The sequence below is a fragment of the Protopterus annectens genome, chromosome 8.part0 (genome assembly GCF_019279795.1).
Source record: "Protopterus annectens isolate FY-2018-M chromosome 8.part0, PAN1.0, whole genome shotgun sequence".
Classification (NCBI taxonomy): domain Eukaryota; kingdom Metazoa; phylum Chordata; order Ceratodontiformes; family Protopteridae; genus Protopterus; species Protopterus annectens.
The window spans coordinates 643,189,328-643,208,684 of NC_056741.1; the positions used below are offsets into that span (position 1 = coordinate 643,189,328).

The following is a 19,357-nucleotide window of genomic DNA, read 5'->3' on the forward strand; positions in this document are numbered from 1 at the left end:
GGTGGTAGTTGTTTTGGTCTGTCTTCTTTCCTTATGCAAACTCGATCTGAGGGGTTAGAGGTCAGCAAAGCATCATGGGAGGGAAAGAGCTTTAGCTAAACTGTTTGTCTGAGTATGCCGGCTCAGATCTGATGTCGGATCCAGGACCCTAACATGATGAATGGTGACTACAGATAACACAGATACCAAGTTACGGTAAATACATAACTATAAATTTCTTTCCAAATTTCTCAAGTGGCGGAGAATGTTTGTTGCATCTGCTTGATGTGCGCAGGCAGTTACATTTTTATCTCCATAGGACGAAATTCTTTTGGAAGTCAGAACAGTTTTGTGTCCTTCTCCCATAGCCATTTATGTCAAGTGGTTTCTAAGGTTACTCTTGCCAAATGGATAACAGACAATATTACCTTGATTTATACCAGGAATGGATTCCAGCTACCTTGCCCTCCTAAAGCTCACTCAACTAGGTCCATGTCCACCTCATCCACCTTTCCTTCCAGGGCTTCCTTAGATGAAATCTGTGCTACAGCCACTTTGTTGAAGCCTCACACCTTTGTTTCACATTTAAATTAGACATTATTTCCAGGAACAGAGCCTCCTTCGGTTCGGCAGTGCTCCAGCGTATCCTTCCTTGAGACCCCTCTGGAGTTGTATAGCTGGGGACAGTACCCATACTTAAGGAATGAAAGAGACAACATCAGATTTATTACTTATGTACATACCATAACTTGGTATCTGTGTTGTCTTCTTTCATTCCTCCTCACCTTCCCTCCCTGCCATCCCCCTTGCCAATGCTCTAGAAGACCTGGAGAGAACTTCTTAGGAACTGTTGTTTCTGGTTTTGAGGCTCTGATTACTTATGCATACTCCCTTCTGTCTTTCTTTTCCTGCTCTCTATTCACTAATGGGCAGCAAACTCGATCTGAGGAGGTTAGTGAGGTATGGTGGAATGTGGGAAGTGGGAGAAGCTTGAGACTTGGATCCTAGCCTGAAGAAATGTGGACGAGTTGGATCCAAGGGTCGGATCCATAACGCATACATGAGGAGGAATGAAAGAGGACAACACAGATACCAAGTTATGGTAAGTACATAACTAATAATTGTCCAAGATTGTGTAAATGGCAGTTACACCATACAGTACTCATCTCACAAGGGTTTAATTAAAATTGTATCTGTTAAATATGAATCTTTGACACTGGTGTATATTATATAATATCCATGTAATTTTGTATAGTTGATATCTAGGCATACAAGGCTTGCAACATTTTTGATGTAGTCATGTTTCAATTTCTGAATGCATGCCATCTGTGAAATAGACTCTGTCAGGATAAGATTTTATATGCATTCGCTTTGTAACCTTATTCATTTTTTGTATATGATATTATCCTCATGCATTTCTTGTGTACAGCACCTGGGTAGTGGCTAAAAAGATGACTTGGATTAGTTCACCTACCTTGTTAACAAAGTTTGTAAAATAAATACACAGCATTGAAGAATGACTGAGTAGTATTCAGTAAAGTATTCCAATTTACTTTACATAAATACACACTAATCCTGCAAAGACAGTGAATTATTCCAATTTACTTTACATAAATACACACTAGTCCTGCAAAGACAGTGAAGTATTTCAATTTACTTTACATAAATACACACTAGTCCTGCAAAGACAGTGAAGTATTCCAATTTACTTTACATAAATACACACTAGTCCTGCAAAGACAGTGAAGTATTTCAATTTACTTTACATAAATGCACACTCGTCTTGCAAAGACAGTGAAGTATTCCAATTTACTTTACATAAATACACTCTAGTCCTGCAAAGAAAGACTAATGACTTCTTAACTTTATCAACTCATCAGGGTCCATCTTTTTTATCCATGGATATTCCGTACTCCCTGCAATCAGAGCTGCATCATTGACTATATCCTCCTCAGATATCTGTGTCAAAAAATTAATATAAATAATAATGACCAAAGTCACATATTTCATATTAGTTTTATACTAAAACACAGTAGCTAGAGTATTCTAAAATAATTCATACACACATGCACACTAGTCTTGCAAAGCCAGATTGAACACTGTTTAAAAATGACTAGACATTAATAGCATAATATGCTTTCATCCACAGATGTCTCCACCACAACCAGCAATTATAGCCAATTTGTTGATTGTGTACACTCCTGATAAATGACCTGTACTTTATTGGTAGTTTTGGATGAACTGCATGAAATTGTGTAAAGATCACTAGCATCATACCATAAGAACTTGCCATGTGCACATGCTATTTTCTTCTTTACTTATCATAGAGGTTTGAATTTCATTTAAAACATGTATTTCAAATTTTACAGAAAAAAATACTGTCATTTTCTAAAGAAAACAAAATAGTCTCATATGGAAAACAGAGAGCATGAGATGTAGCAAACGTTTCTTCCCTTGAAACTCACATTCAGTGAAATGCAGCTGGCAGCCCATTAAACTGGAAGAGATGCGCTGGGATTTATACTCAGATAGCATATAGAGAAGTACAAATTAGCAGCCGTGTGAGGGGTGTAGGAATTCAAAAGATAAATATGCAATGTATTTGCTTACAGCCACTGATAGCTCTTTGGGCACAAGTATCCCTTTTCATGAGCAGCTCAGGAGTACTATCTAGTGAAATAATTTTGTCAGAGCAACATAGAAGACAAATGAAGGTTAAGAATATTATATTACAGGAAACAGCTGCCTAGTCCAAATTTTCAGTTTTCCCAAAGCTTTGTCTGGTTAAGTCACTTGCTCAAGGACAGGATGTAAATATTATGCAAGATCGAAGTTTTGCAAAATGTAAAACATTATAGTGCAGACAACTCTAAATCACTTCAAAGTTAACAGAACAGGTTTTGCACCAGCATGCATTTTATGAATCACAAAAACTATGAAACTCCAGTGGCTGAGTTTGACTGACTGACTAATAATCCAGAATGATTTACCAAAGAGCACAAAAAGATGTTAATGGAGGTCTGACAGGTGGTGTGGAGGATTAGGGGTCCTGACTCCTCTGCTATAGCTATAGGGTTTGATTCTGTCTACCTATTGTGTGGCACTGAGAAAGTCACTTGACCAGACAAATTTATATATATATATATATATATATATATAGAGAGAGAGAGAGAGAGAGACAGACACACACACACACACACATATACAGTGGATATAAAAAGTTTACACACCCCTGTTAAAATGCCAGATTTTTGTGATATAAAAAATGAGACCACAGTAAATAATTTCAAAACTTTTCCCACTTATAATGTGACCTATAATCTGTACAATACAACTGAAAAACAAAAAATCTGTTAGGGCAAATAATATAAAAAATAACAAAACGTACAATACGCTGGTTGCATAAGTGTGCATACCCTTAAACTAATACATTGTTGTGTGTGCACACCCTTAAACTAATACTTTGTTGAATCACCTTTTGATTTAATTACAGCATTCAGTCTTCTTGGGTAGGTGTCTATCAGTATGGCAAATCTTGACTTGGCAATATTTGCCCACTCTTCCTTGCAAAATCGCTCCAAATCTGTCAGAATGCAAGGGCATCTCATGTGCACAGCCCTCTTCAGTCACCTCACAGATTTTCTATTGGATTTAGGTCTGGGCTCTGGCTGGGCCATTCCAAAAATTTTATTTTCTTCTGGTGAAGCCATTCTTTTGTTGATTTGGATGTATGTTTGGGGTCATTGTCATTTTGAAAGGTGAAATTCCTCTTCATCTTCAGCTTTCCAGCAGACATCTGAAGGTTTTGGGCCAAAAGTGACTGGTATGTGGAACTGTTCATAATTCTCTCCACTTTGACTAAAGCCCCAGTTCCAGCTGAAGAAAAGCAACCCCAAAGCATGATACTGCCACCGCCATGCTTTACCATGAAGATGGTATTCTTTTGGTGATGCAAAGTGTTGGTTTTTGTGCCAAACGTACCTTTTGGAATTGTGGCTAAAAAGTTCATCCTTGGTCTCATCAGACCATAACACATTTTCCCACATGCTTTTGGGAGGTGATGTATTGTTTTGCAAATTTTAGCTGGGCCTTGATGTTTTTCTGTGTAAGAAAAGGTTTCCATCTTGCAACACTACGCCATAGTCCAGACATATGGAGAATATGGGAGATAGTTTTCACATGTAGTACACAACCAGTACTTGCCAGAAATTCCTACACCTCCTTCAGTGTTGCTGTAGGTCTCTTGGTAGCCTCTCTTACCAGTTTTCGTCTTGTCTTTTCATCAATTTTGGAGGGACGTGCAGTTCTTTGCAACGTTACTGATGTTAAGTTGTCTATCTCGCCTTCATTCTTGCTGGATGGGTTCGGAGCCGACCTCGGCTCCGACTCGGCCACTCTAAAAGCTCGAGAGTTGGTTCCACCGGCTCGAGGCTCCCCTTATATCCCACAATGCTAGGCGAGAGTTACCTCAGATCTCGTTTGCCGCTACAGCTTCGAGGTTGGTTTTTCTACCGGTTCTTGGTGAGTACTATTTCTTATTGAAATTAGTCTTTAAAAACCCCTTTATTTTATATACATTTACTTAATTCCCTTAGTTTAGGAAAATTTTTATCCCCTTCTAAAAAAATTTCCGTTTTTTTCCCTCAAGAACCTTAGGTTCTTCCCTTGGGCCTACAGGCCTTTCCTTCCCTAGTGGAGTGTGTGTGTATTATTTTATTTTAAAATCCTAGTTACTGGTTTTATTATATTTTAACTTGACAGGGTGTAACTAGTGTGTTTGTGTGTGTGTTTGTGTACACCTGTTCAAAAAAAATGTCTAAAGAAGCAAAGGTCTCCGGATTCAATAAGTGTGATGCGTGCTGTCAGAAAATGTCTCTGACAGACGCTCACACTTCTTGTGTCTACTGTCTGGGGCCTTTGCACCTGCAGGACTCCTGTGCTGTGTGCCATGGCTTCAGCCCCAGGGTCCTGCAGGAAAGAAAGAATAAATTGATTCTCAGAGGCTTACTCAAGCCAGAGGATTCCCTGTCTGTTTCAACAGGGAAGCCCTCTAAGGCATCTAGGTCTTCGGCTCCGGCAACTGAGCCGAGACCTAAGGTTTCTCAACCTCTGCCTTCATCGGCTCCGGCTGGAGCCGATAAGTCTCAGTCCACAGTTTCTGTGGCCCCTCGGCTCCGGCGGAGCCGAGGTAGTAAGTTCTCGTGTCGGCTCCGACCAGACCTTCGGAGCCGACAACTAGGAAGAGGTCCAGGTCACCATCTCTTGGCTCCGTTCATTCGGCTCCAGGATCTCCCCTGCTGTCTGAACGGAGCCAAAGATCTCACTCCTCTAGGTCATCGAGGCTGTCGGATCATGACCTTCAGAGGGTAGTGAGTCGACTACTTAAGTCCGAGGCACTGGCCCAGATGCTTCAGAGCCCGACTCATCAGTCGATGCCTGCCCCGGTCCATCAACATATTCCTCCTTCGACTCTCTTGAGCTCGGGCGGGTCGTGTCGGAACCGAGACTGTGATAGCGTCGGAGCCGATACAATTGTCTTCGGCTCCGTCGTCGGCTCCGTTTTCTTCCTTGGGAGAATCTCGGCACCGGACTTCCCTCGTCGGCTCCGAGGGGGTGAGTGGCATCGGACCCTTGTCCGACCCCCCTCTCCCTCTTGGTGCTTCGGCGCTGGTGAGTTCGGCTCCGACATCGGCCTCGGAGCCATCACTGTCGGTGCCGAGGGGGGTTCTTAGCTTCTCGGAGCGGGGACCTCTGGCTCTGCCTGACAGGGGTGCATTCGAGGTCATGCGGAGTGTGTTAGAGCCTGGCTCTACTCCACAGTCGGCTCCGTCCGCCCCTCCCTCTATGGTGCCTCAGGCTAAGTCGACTCACTCCCTCATCCCGGACCGCAGAGAGCCAGCTCCTCAGGAACCCCCTGTGGGGATTTCATCCTCTTCCGAGGCCTCTCCTGATTTGGCAGAAGAGCCTCCTCGGAAGAGGAAGTGTAAGAGGAAACACATTGACTCACCTGAGTCCATCACGTCAGACACAGATTTGGATGATTCTGAGGGTTCCCCGTTCCCCTTCTGAAGATGTCTCATTTGCAGACATTCTGGAGATCCTGAAACAGAGGGGAAATTGGCCAGCCCTCAACCCTTCGGAGGACGAATCTGTGTATCTTGAGGCGTTTGGCTCTCGTCCTTCCACCTCCTGGGTGTCCCCCCCCCCTTCACCCCCTCATGCAGGTGGTTGCTAAGAAGGCATGGACGGCTCCTGATTCAGTGGACCCCACTCCCAGGAGACCCTCCAAGTTCATAACAGCTCCAGCAGACAAACAATTTTTAACAAAAGGAGTTTCTGTGGATGCTATGGTGGTAGCTGCTGCCACTAAGAAGGAGCTAGCTGATCCTTCAGTACCTGTCCATCCACCTAACAAGGAATCTAGGTCCATGGATAGGTGCGGGAAGCGGATGTTCTCGTCAGCGACATTTACCATGCGTTAAGCTGAACTACCTGTGCCATTTTACTCGTCTTCAAAGGGACTTGATCAAGGAAGCGAGTGAAATGTTAAAGGACCCTACAGCTGCGGGTTTCCAAGATAAGATGAACACGCAGCTGGCTACCCTTAATTCCATAATCAACTCCTCCATGCCTTCTTTCTTACGGCTGATGGAGCGAGCAGAGCCGCAGGGACAGGTGTGGGCTTACGTAGGGATCCCTGGATGCGGCTATGCAATTTTGGGCACCCCGTCAAGGCGTCTTTCACGAACTCCCCGTTTGATGGATCATCCCTCTTTGGTCCTCAAGTGAAAGAAACCTTGACTAGGTGCGAGACTGATGGCAAGACTCTTTCTGCCGTCGGAGTCCGTTTTTCTACTCCTTCCAGGCCTTACCCCAAAGGCCAGAAAGGTGGAAAGATGTGGTTCCGTAAACAATCTCAAGGGACTTCGCCTGACGCACAGAGTCGTTTTCCCGCCAGAGGCAGAGGTGGGAATAACAATGGTAGACGTCGCCCTAGGGGCAGGGGGGGTCCGCAGAACCAGGGCAATCAGGAAGCCTTCCCTGACAAGCCCTTTCAGCATCCCTGAGGTGTTGCCCGACTGCCCAGTCGGGGGAAGATTGTCACTGTACCCAGAAGCCTGGCTATCCCTGACTCAAGACAAATGGGTACAGTCCATCATTTCCGAAGGCTATTCTATCCCCTTTCTTCGATTACCAAATCAGTCAAAAAAATCCCTTCCAGATGTTCCACCCGCTCAAAGGGATCTAGCAGTTTTGGAGATTTCAAAACTGCTTGCAAAAAGAGCAATTCAGCCAGTTCCAGCAGACCAGCAAGGATCCGGAATCTACTCAAGGTTCTTTTTAGTTCCAAAGAAAACAGGGGACTGGAGACCAATTTTGGATCTCAGTGTCTTGAACAAATCAGTCAAGAAAACAAGATTTCGGATGGTCACGCTACAATCCATCCTTCCCCTTTTGGGCAAAGGAAACTGGATGTGCTCTATAGACCTTCGGGATGCGTACTATCACATAAAGATGAACAGATGCTCCAGAAGATTCCTCCGCTTCAGGCTGGGAACCAGTCATTTTCAGTTCAGGGCCCTGCCCTTTGGTCTCACCACTGCCCCCTGGGTGTTTACCAAATGCATGGCAGTGGTAGCTTCTCACCTGAGACGACAAGGATTCCAGGTGTTTCCATATTTGGACGACTGGCTCCTCACAGCTCCCACCAAGCATCTCCTTCTGATGGCCAGAGATTACACTTTTCGCGTTTGTCAAAAGCTGGGTATTTCAATAAATTGCGAAAAGTCTGTTTTGTCGCCTTGTCGTACTATTACCTACATAGGCGCAGATATAGATACAATAAACATGTCTGCAAGACTAACACATCAGAGAATATCAGACATTCACAAATTGGTATCACTCCTTCTCAACAACAACAGAATCAAAGCCAGGTTAGTTCTAAAGGTGTTGGGAATTATGGCAGCGGCCATACCTCTGCTTCCATTAGCCAGATACCACATGCGGATCCTTCAATGGATGCTCTTTACTCAATGGTCATACCAGGAACTTCCAATGTCTCACACCATTATGATCACGCAAGCGTGCAAAAAGCATCTCATGTGGTGGATGTCTTCCCCAGCTCCTGTCGGAAGACCCTTTGTTCCACCTCCTCCGGTTGCTACTCTGACAACGGATGCCTCCCTGATCGGGTGGGGGCATTATCAGGGCAGGACGGTCCAGGGCACATGGCAACCAAACGAATGCCACTTGCACATAAATGTTCTGGAGATGAGAGCAGTGCTTTTAGCGTTGCAAGCCCTTCAAGACTCTCTTCCCTTGGGAACAATTGCAATCCAGACAGACAATATGTCTGTAGTGTGGTACATCAACAAACAAGGCGGAACCAGATCATACCCCTGTGTCGAGAAGCACTCAGACTGTGGCAATGGGCGATTTCTTCTCAGCGGTTTCTGATAGCAACGCACATCCCCGGGAAGTCCAATCAGATTGCGGACAAGTTGAGCAGAGCTATACTCATGCCTCACGAGTGGTCTCTGAAAGACTCTGTAGTGAGAGAAATTTTTCTCAAGTGGGGTCAGCCTTGCTGCGATCTTTTTGCTACTCCCCAAAACAGCAAGTGCAGAGAATATTTCACTCTATTCCCTTTACCAGGCCAACCCAGCAGAGACGCTCTAGTCCAAGTTTGGCCCCGGGGACTTCTGTATGCATTTCCTCCTTTCCCACTGATCTCTCAAGTAATACAGAAAGCTATCGCTCAGAAGGCCTCATTGATCCTCATTGCTCCTTACTGGCCTCGACAAGTGTGGTTCCCCTTTCTACATCGTTTTCTCTTGGAGCGACCGTGGAATCTGGACCTAGTTCCAGACCTTTTGATCCATCAGTCGGGTCAGTTTTATCGCTCCCTCCCCTCTCTGAACCTCACTGCTTGGTTCCTCCAGTTCCAACCTTAGCCAGGCTTCCTCAATTATCTCACTCTGTTAGAGATATATTGATAGCTTCCCATAAATCTTCCACTCGAAAGATTTATTTGAGTAAGTGGAAACGCTTCACATATTGGGCTCAAGGAAAGGACATAGATCCTTTCACTGCTTCCATCCAACTAGTCCTTGATTTTCTAGCTGAACTCTTCCATGCAGGTTCATCTCCCTCTACACTTAAAGTTCAATTGGCAGCTATTTCTAATTTTCATGTGGGTATTTCTGAATCTGCCCTAATGTCCCACAAGCTTTGCAAAGCTTTTTTGAAAGGAGTTTTTCTTCTCAGACCTCCTATAAGAAATCCTCCTTCTCCTTGGGACCTAAATTTAGTTCTTGCTTCTTTGATTCTACCCCCTTTCGAACCTGCAGTCTCCTGTTCTTTAAAATTATTATCATGGAAAACTCTTTTTCTGGTAGCTATTACATCAGCTAGAAGAGTTTCAGAGCTTCAAGCACTCAGCTGTCGTCCTCCTTATCTTTTGTTTCATAAGGACAGAGTATCCTTACGAACTAACCCGTCCTTTTTGCCTAAAGTGGTCTCGACGTCAAATCTGAATCAAAGCATTGATCTACCGGTCTTTTTTCCAGAATACTCCAATAGGTCTGAACAAAAATTACACTGCCTGGATGTTCACCGTCAATTGAGGTACTACTTGGATAGAACTAAACAATTCAGAAAATCTGACCAGCTGTTTGTCTCCTATGCGGAGAGCAGAAAGGGACTTTCAGTTTCAAAGGTATCATTATCCAGATGGCTAACATCTTTGATTTCCCTTGTATATGAAATTAGACATCAAAAGCTGCCTGATAAACCTAAGGCTCATTCCACCAGAGCTTTGGCTACTTCTTTAGCCTTCCAAGACAGACTGCCTATTGACACCATTTGTGCAGCGGCTACTTGGGCTACTCCTCACACTTTCATTTCTCATTATAAGTTGGATTTAGCTTCTAGGCATAGAGCTAACTTTGGTTCCACTGTTCTCAGGAGTCTGTTCCGTTAGGCCACCCGGGACAAGGTGCTAGGGACGCGGTCCCATCCAGCAAGAATGAAGACGAGATAGACAACTTAACATATAGAAGTTATGTTCTTACCATAACGTTCCATGTTAGTTGTCTTCTTCTCGCCTTCTTCTTGCGTCCCACCCTCCTTCCCCCTGGCCTGGACAGACCTAGAGGAGTTGTGATTGTGACCTCTCTTTCTACCACCTCTTTCTTAGACATATGCTATCATGCATATTTCCTGGTCAGGATGTAGGTCACCCTTCTTTCTTCCTGTTGTTAGAGGTGGACTCTGTTTTACAGTTATTCTGTTACTATTATAAGTTGGGGTTAGCTTACAAACGAGATCTGAGGTAACTCTCGCCTAGCATTGTGGGATATAAGGGGAGCCTCGAGCCGGTGGAACCAACTCTCGAGCTTTTAGAGTGGCCGAGTCGGAGCCGAGGTCGGCTCCGAACCCATCCAGCAAGAAGAAGGCGAGAAGATAACAACTAACATGGAACGTTATGGTAAGAACATAACTTCTATTTCTCCCATATTTTGTCCACTTTTTGATGACTGTCTTCACTGTGTTTCATGGTATATTTAATGCTGTGGACAGTTTTTGGACCCTTCTCTTGACTGATACCTTTCAACAATGAGATCCCTTTCATGCTTTGTAAGCTCTCTGCGAACCATGGCTTTTGCTGTAACAGGCAACTGAGTAAATGTCAGGAAAATCCTACTAGGACAGCTGAACTTTATTTGGGTTTAATCAGTCTCTTTAATTGATGGCAGGTGTGTACCCAAGAAAACTGAATGCTGTAATTAAATCAAAAGGTGCTTCAACAAAGTATTAGTTTAAGGATATGCACACACAACAAAGTATTAGTTTAAGGGTATGCACATTTATGCAACCAGCATATTGTACGTTTTTTTTTTTTATATTTTTCACTTAACAGATTGATTTGTTTTTCAACTGAATTGTATAGGTTATATGTCACATTAAAGGTGGGAAAAGTTTTGAAATGATTTATTGCGATCTCATTGTTTTTATATCACAAAAACCTGGCATTTAACAGGGGTGTGTAAACTTTTTATATCCACTGTACATACACATGTGGAAAGAACATAGTGGTGCAAATGCTTACTTGCCTTCTAGCACCTCCAGTATATAAATGCTTATATCCATCCAAATAACACTACATGAATTCCATGTGCTTTCCTGCAGAATAGAACTGCTGTTGGCTGGCAAAGGTGACCCTTCTGCTACTTTCTGTACTGGTCGTTTCTGGAGAGAGGGACCATCATGGTAAAGGGAGAGATAGTGCTGATGAGTTGTAAATTGTTTTTGCTAGGGCCATAGGCTCCCTGAACACTGTGAGCTCCGGACAACCACCCTTTGCTCCTTATTGTAATCCTCTACTGGTAATACTGTATGCTGGTGCCTGTTATCTACAGTGTTATTGTAGAGCATTTACAATATTAGAAAAGAATATCATGTTTAGTAGTACTAAACTTAGTCTTGTAGAGTAAATGTTAAGTTGTTTGTTATATTAGCCATCTGTCAGTTAGAGTCCATCTTTCAACTGAGCTTGACATGAAACTTAGGATCTCCCACTGTGTCACAGTGATCCTCCCCTCACACCAGAGAAATGTCCTTCAGCCTTTCCTAGAGACCAGGACAAGTACTTAGAACGTCCCAAACAGTGAAACATATACTGTACTGCACAAGTGTAGAGCACCTGCACCTCCATCCACTGATCCAACATACATACTCAAAATCAAAAATTGGTTTGGTTCATTTTCTTTTTACTGCTTATTTGCAGTCAAATACACAACTCTTTCACTAATATCTTTTGCATTTAGTCTGTTATACATAACATTAATACTAACTAATTAATTTTTTAAATGTAGATTGTGGGCCTCACCAAAAACAGTACCATGTCTCCAGAAAGGTGACCTCACAATTTGAAAAACACTAACACAGAATAAATATTGTGGAGGTCTCACCTACAGAAGTGTATCAAATTCCTAATAATATGTACTTAAAGGCCAGTGATATATTGAAGACCTCGCAGACTTCTCATGTAGTCACTGAGTGCATTACTGTAAATCGGTAGTTCACTGCAGAATGAAGAGGTAGAGCTGATACGACTGCAGCATGTGGACAGAGGACTGGTGCAGTTCCATTCTGTACATACAACTGAGAAGTCCTTTATCTTTATCGGGATACCCCTTACAACTGGACGTAAAGCACTGCACAACCCAAAAAGTTTAGAATTGTTTAATTTTGCTTACAAGTTATCATATTATGATAATCCAAATACTATGAGGTAGTAATTAGGCTGGCTTATTTGAGTTATATAAGTAGCTTTATATTTCATGGAGACCTGTTCCCTGTGTACCAGTCATACAGTTTTGTATACATTTCTGAACTCGCTTTTAATTGAGTTTGTTTAGCAATGTGTATGTCGCATAGACCATACTCATTTAGGGAAAACATTCTATGCGTTACATGTACATATAATTGATATGTTTTACTGACTTAGTATTGTAGATGTTTTGAATTTTCCTGTGTCTCAGATATTGATGACAGGTATTTTCAAACTGCTACCACAATGTATTTCTTATTAGGCAAGCTAACTCTTTCATGACTTATCAGCTGTCATTCTGTCAGTGTGCAAACAATTTTGTCATCTTTTTTAGTGACGGTGTTGCAGTGCATGCTATCACTACTTCACTTTCTGTAATACCTTTAATGGACATTACAGTTGTTAAGGATAGCGAGGCCACACAGTCAATCAAGGAGGTTGCCGCCAGCAAAATAAACCACACAGTGTGGACAAAAATAACGCTGTGCAAATAAATGTATATGTTCCAAGATAAATCCAACCACAACGTGATGAAGCAAGTTGTTGAACCAAAAACAATTTTCTTTATTATTCCACAAACGAGTTTCTTTACCTAGGTTTCGTCCGTTAAACGAACTTCTTCAGAATGCTTTTCTGAATTAACCAAAGCCATTTAAGTACAAAAGGTTACACCCAATTACATTTGATTACCAACAATTAATAAATCATTAAAATGCTGACTAAAAATGTTAACAGTTAATTTTTAAAGTGGTAGTCATTCCCACCATACTAAATGCACAGTTACAACTTTAAAATACACTTCCCAAAGCATCAATGATTTGGTCAATGCCATTACGCACTATAAAGAAATATATGATTATGTATAAATGTATGTTGAACCTTATAAATTCTATTTAACTAAAAAATAAATAAATATAATGAATGTGTATGATATGTTTTGTGTGTTTATATGTTATTAATGATCAAATGTAAAATTAATCATAAATTCTATCATTAATTTTCTAATTTATTGTACTAAAATAAAATCAAAATAAATAATGTGTTGAAAATATCACTCAAAAATGCCCGTCCAATATTGAATAAAAATTGATGAGTCTTAGTCTTACACACTCAAAATTACATTAAAAATTAAATTTGCAATTAATGTAAAATTAACATTGACTCAATAACAAATGCAATGACAAGCTAAACTAAAATTTACATAACTTGTATATATAAAAAAAACATTAATAATAGACCCCTGGCTCTTAATAAATTACTTCCCCATAATCCTATTGATCTTTAAAATAGGCATTATGGTACAAAATTCATTCAAGCCCGGTCTATTATATGCATCTAGGAATATCTGCCATCTTAACTCTTTAACATCCAAATCATATTGAGTAGTCCTACTCTGTAAATCATAAACAATGTGTTGAATTACACAAAATTTAAATTTATGTTTGACATTACTCTTTATGTGTCTAGCAAGGGCATTAGTTGTTTTTAAATGTTGGATATCCAAAAGATGTTCCTTCACTCTATCTCTAAAATGTCTACTGGTTTTACCTACATAAAACGCCTTGCAATCCTGACATAATGCGAGATAAACAACGTTGGATGTATAACAGTTAAAGTGGCCACTAATCTTAATATTACAGGAATTCACTACTAAATTGCTGTCTGTACAATAAATGTAAGGGCACACGGAACATCTCCACATTTAAAATTACCATTGGGTCTGTGAGAGGTTCCCACACTGTTTTGAATATCTTTTTCAAAAATATTTTTAAAGGACCAATCCTTTCTATGTACATTGTTTCATCAGTCAATTTTTAGATCACCATTTCAAAAGGGGTATGTCCAAGTTCCCATATATTACCAGAGATTCATGGGATTTTTTAGGGAAAATAAAAGAGTTTGACATGAAAGATGGTTATCACTTCGTAACGGTGGACGTATGTAATTTGTTCACAACCATACCTCATGATATTGGTCTGATATGGTTGGAAGAACAACTATACGAGATCAATGTTTACGATCAAGATAGAATTAACACATTAGTCAATTTAATGGATATTGTATTGCAAAATAATTTTTTGTATTATGAAGGTAATTATTACCAACAAGTGAACGGCGTAGCAATGGGGGCAGCATGTGCCCCCATGTACGCCAATCTTATTATGAGTTATTGGGAACATAATTACATATTTAAAACAGAATTTTACAAGCATATTAAAATATACACAAGATATCTAGACGATATATTTATTATTTGGGACGATGATCAAAGGGCACTGGATTCATTTCTGGTGTATATCAATAATACTGTAAGATTCTTAAAGTACACTCACGAAATTAGTTAGGAAGAAATTACGTATTTGGACGTTAGGTTATCCTACGATAAGAATCAGAGTGGACTTAAATCAAATATAAACAGGAAACCAACGTTCTCCAATTCCTATCTTCACTATAAGAGCTGGCACCTTGACCACCAGAAAAAAGCCATTGTAAAGGGACAAATGGTCAGGGCAGCCAGAATGGTGAGTAATGATGAGGAATTTGTTGAGGAATTAGCTTACATGTCAAATTTATTCCAAAATCGGGGATACCCCAAACAATTATGTATGAGAATATTTCAAGAGGTTGTGCATAAAAGACAAATTGGGATATACCAAGCCATATTATGTTCAGGTTTTCCATCTGAAAGATGTAATAATAATAATAAGTCTATGACTAAACCTGTGTTTAACAGCATCCCGTTGTATATATCTACATTTAATGATTCCTTTGAAATTATTAGACATATTATAGATAGAAATTGGGAGATTTTGTGTAGAGATAATATTTGGGGGCATCTTTTTCAGGGTCATATAAAATTTGTACATAGAAAGGATTGGTCCTTTAAAAATATTTTTGAAAAAGATATTCAAAACAGTGGGGGAACCTCTCACAGACCCAATGGTAATTTTAAATGTGGGAGATGTTCCGTGTGCCCTTACATTTATTGTATAGACAGCAATTTAGTAGTGAATTCCTGTAATATTAAGATTAGTGGCCACTTTAACTGTTACACATCCAACGTTGTTTATCTCGCATTATGTCAGGATTGCAAGGCGTTTTATGTAGGTAAAACCAGTAGACATTTTAGAGATAGAGTGAAGGAACATCTTTTGGATATCCAACATTTAAAAACAACTAATGCCATTGCTAGACACATAAAGAGTAATGTCAAACATAAATTTAAATTTTGTGTAATTCAACACATTGTTTATGATTTACAGGGTAGAACTACTCAATATGATTTGGATGTTAAAGAGTTAAGATGGCAGATATTCCTAGATGCATATAATAGACCGGGCTTGAATGAATTTTGTACCATAATGCCTATTTTAAAGATCAATAGGATTATAGGGAAGTAATATTAAGAGCCAGGGGTCTATTATTAATGTTTTTTTATATATATACAAGTTATGTAAATTTTAGTTTAGCTTGTCATTGCATTTGTTATTGAGTCAATGTTAATTTTACATTAATTGCAAATTTAATTTTTAATGTAATTTTGAGTGTGTAAGACTCATCAATTTTTATTCAATAATGGACGGGCATTTTTGAGTGATATTTTCAACATATTATTTATTTTGATTTTATTTTAGTACAATAAATTAGAAAATTAATGATAGAATTTATGATTAATTTTACATTTGATCATTAATAACATATAAACACACAAAACATATCATACACATTCATTATATTTATTTATTTTTTAGTTAAATAGAATTTATAAGGTTCAACATACATTTATACATAATCATATATTTCTTTATAGTGCGTAATGGCATTGACCAAATCATTGATGCTTTGGGAAGTGTATTTTAAAGTTGTAACTGTGCATTTAGTATGGTGGGAATGACTACCACTTTAAAAATTAACTGTTAACATTTTTAGTCAGCATTTTAATGATTTATTAATTGTTGGTAATCAAATGTAATTGGGTGTAATCTTTTGTACTTAAATGGCTTCGGTTAATTCAGAAAAGCATTCTGAAGAAGTTTGTTTAATGGACGAAACCTAGGTAAAGAAACTCGTTTGTGGAATAATAAAGAAAATTGTTTTTGGTTCAACAACTTGCTTCATCACGTTGTGGTTGGATTTATCTTGGAACATATACATTTATTTGCACAGCGTTATTTTTGTCCACACTGTGTGGTTTATTTTGCTGGCGGCAACCTCCTTGATTGACTGTGTGGCCTCGCTATCCTTAACAACTGTTTTTGCAGTGGCGCTGCTTTTTGGTTTTTAATGGACATTACATCCTCTATATCAACTCCAGATCTGCAATGAGTTTCAGAAGGGCTCTTTACTTTAGAGGCATCATACTACAGCTTGTTGATAATTATACCATACTGTTAAGCAGAATCCCCAGCAACAGCTGGAGTAGAGGCTGGACCTCCTTTCCTATTGCTAAGAAACTGTTCTGTCCACGTGCCGTGTTGAGATTACTACAAAATAAGTTTTAGCAGATATATAATATCATCGTGTGGTTTGTTGAAGTATCTCTCTGACTTCTATCTGCTCTCCTAATCTTTTTTGTTCATTAATTTATTTTACAAAATCCTTCTTTTTGCTTTTAATTTTCTAATTTGCATGGTGCTGCCTTTTTTTCTCCACTACTTATCTGTTTTCACTAACAGACAACTCTAGAAACCTTTGGCAGAAAAGCTAAAAGAGTACTGCCTCAGTTTCTGATATACCTTTGCTAATTCTCTCATTATCTGTGGGTGTTAGTAGTCACAGCGGTAAAAATACTGTGAATTCAGTCCCATCTGCTGGTAGAGATTATGTGTATATAACCTGTTTGAGATGCTTCAAAAATATATCATATCTCTTCAGTATTACTGATTTTCAGAGGTGTCCTTGTTTCAAGCCCTAAACACTTTTTTGAGACAAGGTGCTGATTTACAGACACCTTATTTATATTACTTTAGAAAGGGCACATTAATTAAATTCCTGTTATTCTACTGGCTTTTAGAACTAGTAGTATTAATATTTAAAAACTTCTCTTGATTGGGATGGGATCTTGGACCTTCATTATTTTTGTCTGTCTCCCTGATTTTAGTGGTAAGAGTTTTAGAGCTACATCTACTGATTAAATGAATTATTTCATAGAATTTTGTATTTATGTTGTTGAAGGAAGAGTTAAATATATGGAAGAACTGTTGTTTCTTGAAATTGTGGTTCATTGCACCTTTCAATTTTTGATGTTTTCTTTCAGATTACAGATGATTTACTAGGCAGCAAAATTACCAGTGTCCCCGGAGATCGACAAAGCTCACATTCATCTGCAGCAGCTGTATCCCTCAGTTCCACAGGCAGTGGTGGAGGTTGTGATTCCACAATCCATGGTATACTTAGCCACCGAAGAATGTCTGTGGTCAGCCTTCCAAAAATAGTTAATGGTCTGACACATGAGGAGGAAAGCATGGTAAAGGAGGATGATCCAGCTGCCGCAGTAGCCGAGTCAGCTGCAGAGAAAACTAGAAAAGGGAGCTGCAGCAGGTGAGAAATATATCCATCTAACTGTACTGTTGATAATGAAAACTTATCAGTAAAATCTGGTTCTTAGTGTCCTATGCTAAATTTAGAAATTACTGTTTAATCTTCAAGCATCGGTATCTATGCAGGGTATTTGTGGGTGCTGCCATATTTTAGTGAACAAGTATTAACAGGGTTGGTATCTGAGTTGCAAAAATTCCATTGTAGAGTAACTTGTAGATTGTTGCTGCAGCTAACAAGAGAATGAAAAGTACCTTTTGTCCACTGCAGGACTGAGGCTGACGTAGCTGAAATAGTATCTGACAGTCTTGGAGGTGGCTCCTTATCTGTATCTCTCCCTAATGAAATGTTCCAAAGTTGTCTCCTGAGCATCCAAGTGCTCCGGATTTTGCAGAATGCTCCGCATTTAATGATGAGTGAAGCCACTGTTCCGCGTTGAACAGCTGTGGCTCTGCTACACGCATTCTGATTGGTTTGTGTACCGCAATTATTGCCAATCTGCATCGCGGTACACAAACCAATGCATAGCTGTGCTGCCCTTCCACATTACACAGCACTGGCTGTGCTCTACAGTTTTTGATTGGCTCATACACTGCATTTACAGCCAGTTGCGAATGCCGTGTATGAGCCAATCAAGTAACGCGTTTCAGGACAGGAGCCAATGAGAACTCACTAATACAGGTCAATCACATTGTGCTGTGGATTGAAGATGTCGGGACTGGGACTCGGAAGCCAGGAGAGGAGTCAGCAAGCTGAAGGGACTTCAGGGGCCTTGCTGTGGTGGATCAAGATCAGTCAGACAGTCATTAGAAGGCTGAGGTTTTTGTTGCTGCCTGCTGGACAACCGGGGCTGATCAGATCATCGATTTGGATTACATTTCGTGCTGTGTGGAGACTGAGTCTGTGGATTAAATGCAGATGTAAGTGCTTTATAAATGTAGCTGCAATGTTACTTCTGCAAGAATTTCTATCCTTGAGAACCTGTATGCTAGCAACTTTCTAAGCTTATAAGAGCAATGTTTAGTGTTTCTGTTTTTCTGCTGCTTGTCCCTGGTATGTCTGTTTTATACCAACACAGATCCTGTTATTCTAGCAATATTTCCAAGTTCATCAGAGCAATATTTCTATGTTTATAAGAGCAATATTTAGTGTCTCTAGTTTTGTGCTGCTTATCCCTAGTATGTCTGTTGTATGCCAACACAGATATACTAATGAGATAATTTAAAGTAGACAGGATGCTGTTTAACTTGGTCTAACTAAAATCATCTGTGTGACTTGTAATGTCGATTTAGAAAATGTAGTAAATGTGAATTTTATTTTTGTAAAGTGCTGTTTCATTTACTTATTGTGTGGATATGGTATTGCAGATTATAAAACAAAGGTTTTGGATCTCCGAAGTGTCTTATTGAATTTTACAGGTGTTCTACCATGCTCCAAGGCAATGGCATGTTTCGCGCAGTGCGAAAATAGGGTGTTCCACATTTTGACCATTTGTCACACATTGTT

At 39.9% G+C, this 19,357-nt stretch overlaps 1 protein-coding gene across 1 annotated transcript in view; it reads left to right on the forward strand.

Moving 5' to 3' along the window:
• LOC122808331 overlaps window positions 1-19,357 on the forward strand; it is a 400,879-nt gene that overhangs the window by 59,067 nt on the left and 322,455 nt on the right. Inside the window, exon 2 of the mRNA XM_044079297.1 lies at window positions 17,571-17,854. Coding sequence (XP_043935232.1) covers window positions 17,571-17,854 — 284 coding nt within the window. The remainder of the gene's footprint in view (window positions 1-17,570; window positions 17,855-19,357) is intronic.